The sequence below is a fragment of the Betta splendens genome, chromosome 14 (assembly GCF_900634795.4).
Source record: "Betta splendens chromosome 14, fBetSpl5.4, whole genome shotgun sequence".
In the NCBI taxonomy this organism is placed as follows: domain Eukaryota; kingdom Metazoa; phylum Chordata; class Actinopteri; order Anabantiformes; family Osphronemidae; genus Betta; species Betta splendens.
In genome coordinates, this window is record NC_040894.2 from 12601494 (window position 1) to 12610521 (window position 9028).

The 9028-nt window shown below is 39.2% G+C and overlaps 2 protein-coding genes across 5 annotated transcripts; both read right to left on the bottom strand.

Moving 5' to 3' along the window:
- Window positions 1-33: 33 nt before the first annotated feature.
- Window positions 34-1538, bottom strand: atp5l (ATP synthase, H+ transporting, mitochondrial F0 complex, subunit g). The gene is made up of 3 exons (XM_029173841.3): window positions 1378-1538; window positions 849-1009; window positions 34-240 (listed from the first exon to the last, which is right to left on the bottom strand). Exons 1-3 carry the CDS (start codon window positions 1427-1429, stop codon window positions 142-144), a joined length of 312 nt encoding a protein of 103 aa, XP_029029674.1. The 5' UTR covers window positions 1430-1538; the 3' UTR covers window positions 34-141.
- A 180-nt stretch (window positions 1539-1718) lies between these two features.
- Window positions 1719-7018, bottom strand: nherf4b (NHERF family PDZ scaffold protein 4b). Of its 4 annotated transcripts, none has more exons than XM_029173839.2 (10): window positions 6755-7018; window positions 4845-4934; window positions 4365-4429; window positions 4068-4279; window positions 3778-3982; window positions 3557-3693; window positions 3267-3471; window positions 2977-3173; window positions 2791-2886; window positions 1719-2694 (listed from the first exon to the last, which is right to left on the bottom strand). In XM_029173839.2, exons 2-10 carry the CDS (start codon window positions 4889-4891, stop codon window positions 2659-2661), a joined length of 1200 nt encoding a protein of 399 aa, XP_029029672.1. In that variant the 5' UTR covers window positions 4892-4934; window positions 6755-7018; the 3' UTR covers window positions 1719-2658. The 4 variants fall into 4 exon arrangements, with proteins under 4 accessions (XP_029029672.1, XP_029029669.1, XP_029029671.1 ...); XM_029173836.2 differs by having other exon boundaries at window positions 4845-4979; XM_029173838.3 differs by lacking the exon at window positions 6755-7018 and adding an exon at window positions 5489-6745 and having other exon boundaries at window positions 4845-4979.
- Between the last annotated feature and the right edge of the window lie 2010 nt (window positions 7019-9028).

Here is a 9028-nt window from a genome sequence, read left to right on the forward strand (position 1 = left end):
CATGTATAATGCCTCAAACAGAAAAGCAACAAAGACAGAACACAAGTCCATCTTTATTAATAGACATTTGTTAATTGGTTCCCAGAATTCTTGTAGTAGGTTCAGCATATAATGCTTGAGAAAAGAAAAGTCCAAAAGAAATCAGACATTATAACCAATGATGCCTCCTTTGCCAATGCATTCTCCAATGTAGAACCACATCAAAACTTCAGTGGCCACAAGTCCATTTCTCAGAGCATCCTGTGAAGAACATAAAGGTTTAATTAAAACTCTACCCAGAAGACTGTATTAGGCAAAACATAGATCATTATATATAGATTCTGACAGATGATACCTGTTAAACACACCCACTTCTTCACAGGCGTTTTACAAATTACTGTTGCTGCCCTGACTATGATATTAAAAATAAGCCCATTGACATCCGCCCTTTTATTAATGAACAACTATTTTAAAGTTCTCCAAGTTATCAGTAGAGTCTGAATAAACAAGACTTTCAACTTAAAAAAATCTGCCCAAATCTGCTGCATTGGTGTGGCAGCACTGGATGGATAGAATCCTTTTCTTTTGCCAGAATCAGCCAAGAACCAGGTAAGAGAACAATATGCTTTTTTATTCATTCATTCCTTCAAGTAAATTGGGCAGTTCACCTTTTATTCATGCAAGTAAAATTCTCATAGACTTGGGCATCAGCACCTTATTTTTTTCATCTACATAGATTCAAAACAAGTGTTGAGAACGCTGTAAATGCACATTTAATAAACTACGTGTCAATGGTTTTAACGTTGATTTTTCATAATAAATATGTATAACATTGTAAACGAACAGACAGCATTGACAGTGACACGCACCTTCACTGTGGTTTGGCCAAGACGTCCTGCCTGGAAAGCTTTGATGAGGTTAGAGGCTCCCTCGATGGCCTTAGGAATCTCAGCAGGGCTGGGGGGGACAAGTTCAACACGGGCATAGTACCAGAACGTTGCTAGTCGAGGTTTGGAGTAGGTGACAGCGGCTGAAACAGAAACAATGCGCCGATTAAACATTACTGAATGCCAACTGCTAGGTTGTGCTACCTGGATTTCCGTTTAGTGGCAAGCTAACCGTTAGCATCAGCTATTAACCCTGCGTTCATCAGTATAAACAATGCTTATAAGCCATGGCAGACATGCACAAAACCATTCAGCAAGGTAAGTTAGCATCACAGAAAAGAAACGCTAAATCAAATAAGCTGTTCCTAATAGCCTTAGCTAACGTCAACGTTACAGCTAGCGGAAATTCATTTCTAGCGAGGTCACTGTATACACAACGATTAACCGATTAATTCTTGACGCATTTCATAAATAACAATAATAATAATAATAATAACCCAACAAAACCTACCGCCGACCAACGTCGGGACTTTAGCGACCAGTTTCTGCACAGCTTGTGCCATGTCGAAGTGTTAGTCGATGCTAACCGTGCCTGCTAGCCGACTGAATGTCACCTCCAGTAGAAGGACCCGCTTCAGCTGACCGTGTTCTTGCCTGAATTAAAAAGTTTGATAGTATAAACGACAACTTGGTTTTTAATAGCTTACACTTTGGAATATCACGAATACGTGGTTCGCGTCGTGTGGACGCGCCATAAATTCTATATATTTTGTTTTTTGCAAAGTTATAAATTCTTACAATTATATTATATTCACATTTTTCTATTTGACCATTAGACGATGCAATGCGAGGTTTATTTTATTTTATTTTATTTTATTTTATTTTATTTTATTTTATTTTATTTTATTTTATTTTATTTTATTTTATTTTATTTTATTTTTTATTATAAAAAAAACAATGTTTATTTAAGGCAAAAGATATAAGTTATTTTCGGTAATAGCGTGTGTGAACCTATTGGTTACTCATCATGAAATATTCTGTCAAAGACTTGAATAAGACATTTCAAATCAAATAGGAACCAATACACTATTTAAACTTAGATTAAATTGGAGGAGCTACCCTAGTTTATTACGTTCGATCTGAGTTGCATTCAATCTGCCAAAAACCTTTGTTTATGATATGGTCATATTATACTTTGTCTATGTGTAGTGGACCTACCTGATGTATATGAATGCCTACAATCCATCCTTTTTGTTGCCTTTTCACAATTGTTTGATATGTTTGCACTTTGCATCTTTTCCAAGAAATTTTTATTTGTTTTTATACATTTCCCTTTTTCCATCTAACTGAATACAAGCAATACTTAATACTGCATGTACAAAATATCAGAAAGCACATACACACAAAAAAACAAAGCACATACAGTACATCACACTTAATACAATATAAGAATAGTAATGGCCAGTTGTTATTGTGTTTTTTTTTGTTTGTTACATTTAGCTTTTTTTCAGTTAGCATTGTATTAATTGTATATATTGTTGATTGTGATAATTAATGACAAACAGCTACATAAAAGTAATAAAAATGACACCAAAGTATTTTTACAACATGCAATTTGTACAACTCATAATTCACGCAGCCTTATTCAGTTTGAACATTTGGATTTCACAGGTTACATATGAGTACCATCAGATCAGTCTTATTGCGAACGTCACAACGGTAATGTTAGACACATCTGTCATTTCTTCAGCTGCTTCAGTAGACAGTCTTCAGAACGATGCACCTTTGTTGCTCACAAACATGTTATCTCATCTTCCCCCACCTCTTGCTAAAACACAATGGAAGGATATGGTAAAGACAGTAAACTTAAAAATATTAGTAACAAAAAGGTAAAGGTAAAGGACAAATTACCAGATGTTCGTACCTCAGTTTTAGTCTGCTCTGATGAGCAAGGTGAACTGTTCTCCTTTTCTTTCTCGGCTGCATCATCCTCACAGAAAAGCAGAGGTGATAGACCCAGCTGCAAAAACAAAGAGCAAAGGAACATTGATCCTTCTCTGTCACAATAAGTATGCAGAGAATGTACATCTAAAACATATGTGACCCCCACCCGGCTGTAAAACTCTAGTCCCTGTTGAGTAATGGTGGTCAAGGACAACTGCTGCCCACTCTGCCTCACTCTGTCCACAATCTCCTCATGATGCAGTGACTCCACTGCTTCACCATTGACCTCCAACAGCAGCTCTCTGTCACTCATGCCTGCTCTCTCTGCTGGACTGTCTTTATTCATCTTACGCAGAACATGAACTACCGTTTAAAAAGACAGGAATTCATGAATTAATTAACAATAAAACCACTATTGCTTGTGTTTATGCTTTTGTTTCATTTTGGTTGCCTTACACAAGCGTCCTGATGGCGCCTGCTCCAGCTGGAGGAGGAAGCCGTAGCCCTCGGGCCCAGAGACCATGTGGAGCTTTCGGGCTCGGTGAGGCAGGTTATGTGGGACAGCCATGGCTGGTAGGATGGGCATCCTCAGCCGCTTGTACTTCTTTTCACTGTCGCTGTCAATCACTAGGATGGTGATGTGATTGCCACATTTTTTCATCTACAGCAAAGCACCATTATTATTATATAAAAGTATTGCCATTGTTGCATGTGGTCCAGACAGAGGGGTGTCTGTGTCTGTGTACCATCCTGCTGAGTGCAGAGTGTGTGAGCTCAGACACGGCTGCTCCGTCCATCCACACCAGGCGGTCGCCTTTACGCACCCCAGCCTTTTCAGCCGGGCCACCCGTCACCAGGCTCACAGAGAAGCAGCCTTTTATTCCTGCAGAGCAGAAACTACTCATCAATAGAACAATACGCATCTACTTTTTAACCATGGCCTGACGATGATTCCCGAACTTGTTACCTTCCACAGGCATAAAGCTGATCCCTAGACCTGAGGCAGAGTTCCTGGAGATGTGACAGAGTCTGGGTGGTTTGAAGCCCTCGACCTTGTGAGCTCGGGCCACATCTCGAAGGTTGACACCTTGGGACACGGCCCGTTCATACTCCTTCCCATCCACCACTAGTAAGCACAGCTGGTGTCCACTTAGCGTTAATTTCCTGGTCACCTTATTCAGAAAAACAGAATGTAGTGAGTACAGTTAAAATCGAGTTTCTAACAGGGGCTTTTTTTAAACAAACGTGTCAGTTTACCTCTGTGTAAGGAATATCAACAACATAGCAGTTGTTAAATTCCAGAAGCCTGTCTTCATCTTTAAGCCCACTTCGCCCCGCCGCCCCTCCTAACTCCACATTTCTGATGATGTGACCCTGGCATCCCTGCTCCGCTCGCAGATCAAAACCGAAGGACTCCCCTTCCTCTCGTTTGATGACACACAACCGTGGGCTGGGTTTCCATACAGAGTCTGAGAAGTAAGAATCATAGACGTGATCACAGAGAGAAGACTGGACTCATGTATGGATTAGGTAGATGCTGTATATGTTGGATACCTGCATCATCTGTGATGACCATCACTGGGTTGTCTATTCCCTCTTTAGGATTAAATGTGAATTTTCTATAAAATATAAATTGAAAATTCTCTTCATTTTAGCTGTTCAGTTTTTATACCTCACCTAAAATGTAAGAAAATAAATGATGCCAGTGTTTTCATTGCGTAACCTCACACTATTATTATGGCACTGACAAGATTGTCCTTTTTGGACCAAACAGAGCAGGAGAGATCCAGAAGACTGGAGCAAATAAGTGACTTTAATAAAGTAAACAAATACAATAAACTATGAGCAGAGACAGAGGAAGAGCATGACCTAAACAGGGCTTGTCTTAATTATGACCTGGCTTAACAAGACTTGGGTTAACCTGACTGGATTACACACATGGTTTGACTAAAAGCAAAGCACATGGAACGGGTATCATGGCTACAACCAGTGCACCGCTAACTTGGCACAACTGCAAAACAATATGTACATGACCTGGTGTGCGGTGTGGAGTCAAACACGGTGTCTCTCCCCAGTGACATGACGCCGTAGGTGAACCAGCAAGGCCTGACTGCGTGTGATGGGCTGATATGGGGTGGCAGAAGCGCAGGCACAGGTGAGTTCAATCATCTGATATTTGGAAGCAGAGGGGGAAGACAGCCAGAGGGTGGGCATGGTCCAGACCAAGGGCAGGGTTAGAAGGAGATAGACACGGTCCCTGCTCTGGCTGATCTGACTAAAGGGCATTCATCTGTGCATACGTATCTTGGACCCAAAGTCTTAGAGATTAAAGTTGCAAAAGTCAAAATGCCAAGACAAACACTGTCAAACTGCAGTCTGGATGTCTATTCTGTGACCTATTGTTTCAAACTTCCTACTATGGGGATATATTAGGATCAAATGAAAGGCAGAACTGCCCTGTCAATCCTATGACTTCCATAAAACCCTAATAAATATATAGTCAATGGATTCTGCTCCATATTTCTATTTCTGAACATACACTAGCACACCGACCACTTTCTATTTAACTTAAACTGTGTCAAAGCTTATACACACAGACCAAATACATTTTCCTATTAGCAACATAAATCAAGCTGAACCTTTATGTAACACATCATTGTATATAAATGTGAACTTACAGCTCTGAAAGTCTCTGCGTGCTTCAGCCAAATAACCTGATGTTTGAGCCTGACATGATCTGTTGACTATAACTACAATCATAGGATCCATAAAACAGGGTTTGACTTGATGTGATTATCTTTATTCTTTGACCTCTAGAGAAGATGAGGAGGGATTAAACTTGCAAACATTATCACCAGGTGGCAAACAGAGCATCAAGTCCTTTAGCACCACCTGGCTTTCATTCTTTGAGTGGTTTAGAGAAAACATACACTTTATAGTCAAAAAATAATAATAAAAAGACACAATGTATTTCTCATGACTGTGTTCCTGCTGCAATAAAGACAAGTAATAAATTAATGATTAGCCTATTTTCTGAATGACTTATTATTTGATTTTTTTATTTCTTTTAAGTTTACCTAAACCAGGATCACAATCTGTCTGAGTGAGAATGAGATTGTCATTTAAAAATTGAATTGATTTATTTATGTTTGCATTTGATGACTGTGACAAAAACCTTAGTTGACGTTTCAAAGTGCAACAGGAGCTTGAACCTTGTACGGAGATCAAAAGCAGCTTCTCTCTGAAACTGCTGATCTTTTCTGGTCTAAGCTAAAGGAATGTCATATAATGAGACCCAGACTCCTTTCAGCCTTCGAGGGCTACTTACAGCACAGAGCACTGCATCCTGATAAACCTGCTTGTGCCTCAAAGCCATTAGAAATGATTTATCTATAAAGCCTTCAGTGATACTTGTACATTTTATATGAAATACACAAAAGTAACAAAACTGCAGAATATAGAAAATAAAAAGTAATGAAGTATTTGCTAAAATTGTAATTGATAAATAGTTATAATACTTCTCTCGGTAAACTCTGCATCTACCTAACAGTACTTGAGTAAACAAAGCTACTTAGTTAAAGGTTACTTATTTTCATTACGGGTAATGCATATAGAATCATTCACCACAAAGTTTCATATCTAATTCCTCTGGTTGCTGGAATCAAAACTTCTACTGTACCGCATGGCTAAATGTGAATGTAATACTGAGAATTATTGGCTACACCAGAGGTGTAAATATCTTTTTAATAAAGCTTTGCCAGCAACATCCAAACAATTAGCTCAAACTGTTTAAACACTCAAAATGTAAATACCGATATATAAAAAAATACAGAATGTGATCCTAAATACAACACAAAGAAAGTGAAAGAATACATAGATAATGTAAACTTAAGGATAAAATGAATGAGAGAGCTTCTACACTGCTGGAAACCTAGTTAGAGTACCTGTGCTTGTTCTTATGTGTGTCGTCTCCATACCAGCAGTCAACAGCTACACAGAGATGTAACAGCCAGAATACTGCATGTCTAAACGTTTGTTCGGACCAGAGATGCTCCTCCTCATGAGGGTCACAAGGCTGATCAATCCTTGGAGCAGCTGTGTGACGTCTCTGATGGATGGCACCGTGGAAGCAGAGCCTTTGCTACACTATCTCAGTAAATACCTTTGAGGTTATTTATGTTAAAATGATCTGTTCCTGTGTACATGCTGTTCTCCTGTGAATCACATCCACAGCTGTCTATTAATGTCAAGGCCAGAGCTGGTGATAAGAAGAACAAACAGACCAGCATTCCCGTAAAAGTATGAGAGGAGTGATTTGCTTCGGTGCTCAATTTGTTCAGTTGTAGCTGATATAAAATCAGCATTTGAATAAAGATAATTGGAAATTATTTATTTATCTGAGGGTTTACAGACTAATAAGTAAAAACTATAGCAAAAATAGTTTCTGGTCACAAGAGTTGTTTAGTAGTTTTTCAGCCAGTAAAGTACATTAAGATAAATTATTAAGCATTTAGAAGGCCAGCATCTTATTAAGTAACTGTCATCAACCTGATCACGAGACTAATTCCAAAGCTCTGGGTGGAGTCACACACATGCAATTTGATAGTAACTCCGCTAGGTGCCAGTAAAGCCCGCGCATGCTTTGCTGCAGCGATAAATGAATGGATCTATATCAAATAATATTCAGGTTTTGAGGCAAAACTGCATCTCTAACAAATACAGACGTTTATGAGAAAAACCAGTTTGACTTTTCCAATTAGGATTCTGTGATTAAGCCCAGTGAAGCAGCAGACACACACATCATGAGGAAATAAATAAAAAGCCTAACATTTGACCTATTCTTCTAGGACTTAAAAGGCCCCTTCTAATACTGGAAACCAGCAATTATTTTTCGCTCTGTACAGGAACAAAGGGCCACACACAGTCAATTAGTAACTTCCCCTTGACTGGTGTTCAAAGGTTGCTGCATGTCTCTGAAAATATGGTGACTCACATGATTTGAAGGATGGTATGTCTCAGCATCTGGATGTTTTACCGTCAACATGTAGTAAAACATTATAAAGTCCATATAAGCTCAAAGGATGAGCGAGCTGAATAGACTTGTTAAATGACAGACTAAGCACATGATTTTGCAGTACGTTTGAGTAACGACTTTCCTCTAACCTCTGTCTTCTGTGTGCTGTCAAAGTGGAGCAGATCCAGTTATAGAGAGAAAAAGCGGAAAGAGAGCGGGAGGGACACAGCAGAAGAGCCAACCGGGTCTCAATGGGACTTTACAACCCTGGTTCCAAGTGTCTCTCCCAGTGATCCTCGGTGGGATCTTCCCAGCCACAGGAAGACACAGAGCTCCCATCTGTGTCTAAATGGATGCCAAAGCCCAAGCAGTAAAATGTGTAGCGAGGACAGCTGCCTTTTTGTGCGTGTTATGCCATTTGTTACACATATCTTATTAAAATTAAAATCACTCTACTTTGGACAATAACCGCAGGTGGGGACATCATCTAGACGTTCTCTGTGCTAGCATTGCCCCAGGATTCATTTAGGGCTCGGCGTGCTCCTGTGACATCCTTGCAGAGAATCAGAAGGCCACTCTTTTATAGTGACACACATGGCTTCTCTGTAAGTGTTTGCTCAGGCTGTGAATCCATGGCAACAGCAGCGTGAATGGTCTATTCAGGATGGCCTCCACTACAGCCTTTGCCTCTGGAATTATAGATCAGTAAACAATTTGCATAGTAGCTTTGCTCCAGGTTTTGTTTGCATGACATGTAGCTTTGTTATATTATTAGACCTGGTTCCAGCCTGGAAATATGATCTGTCATCCAAAGAATTTCATTCATGACGACTTATATGTTATTAGTATATATACTGTATATTCCTCACACTATGTTATGTGTTTAACTGATATTGTGTAATCATTTACATGCAATTAAGCTTTTCTCCAGTGGCCAGAAGTGCTGGCTCAGCAGAATAACATGTTTGCAAAAAGGTCAATTTTACGTTGCTCAATAACACTGACACATCTGTCGAAGGAAATTGTGGATGTAAAAAAGGGAAATGGTCATTTGGGCACACACTCCACCTTAAAGACATTGCATGATGCAATAACACAATCCTGCATATTTCACAAGCTTTTATTTTACTAATTAAATTTATTTACTAAATTACAGGATCTGTACACTGATAATTGTTATTAAATTACATTTTATGTGGTGGTA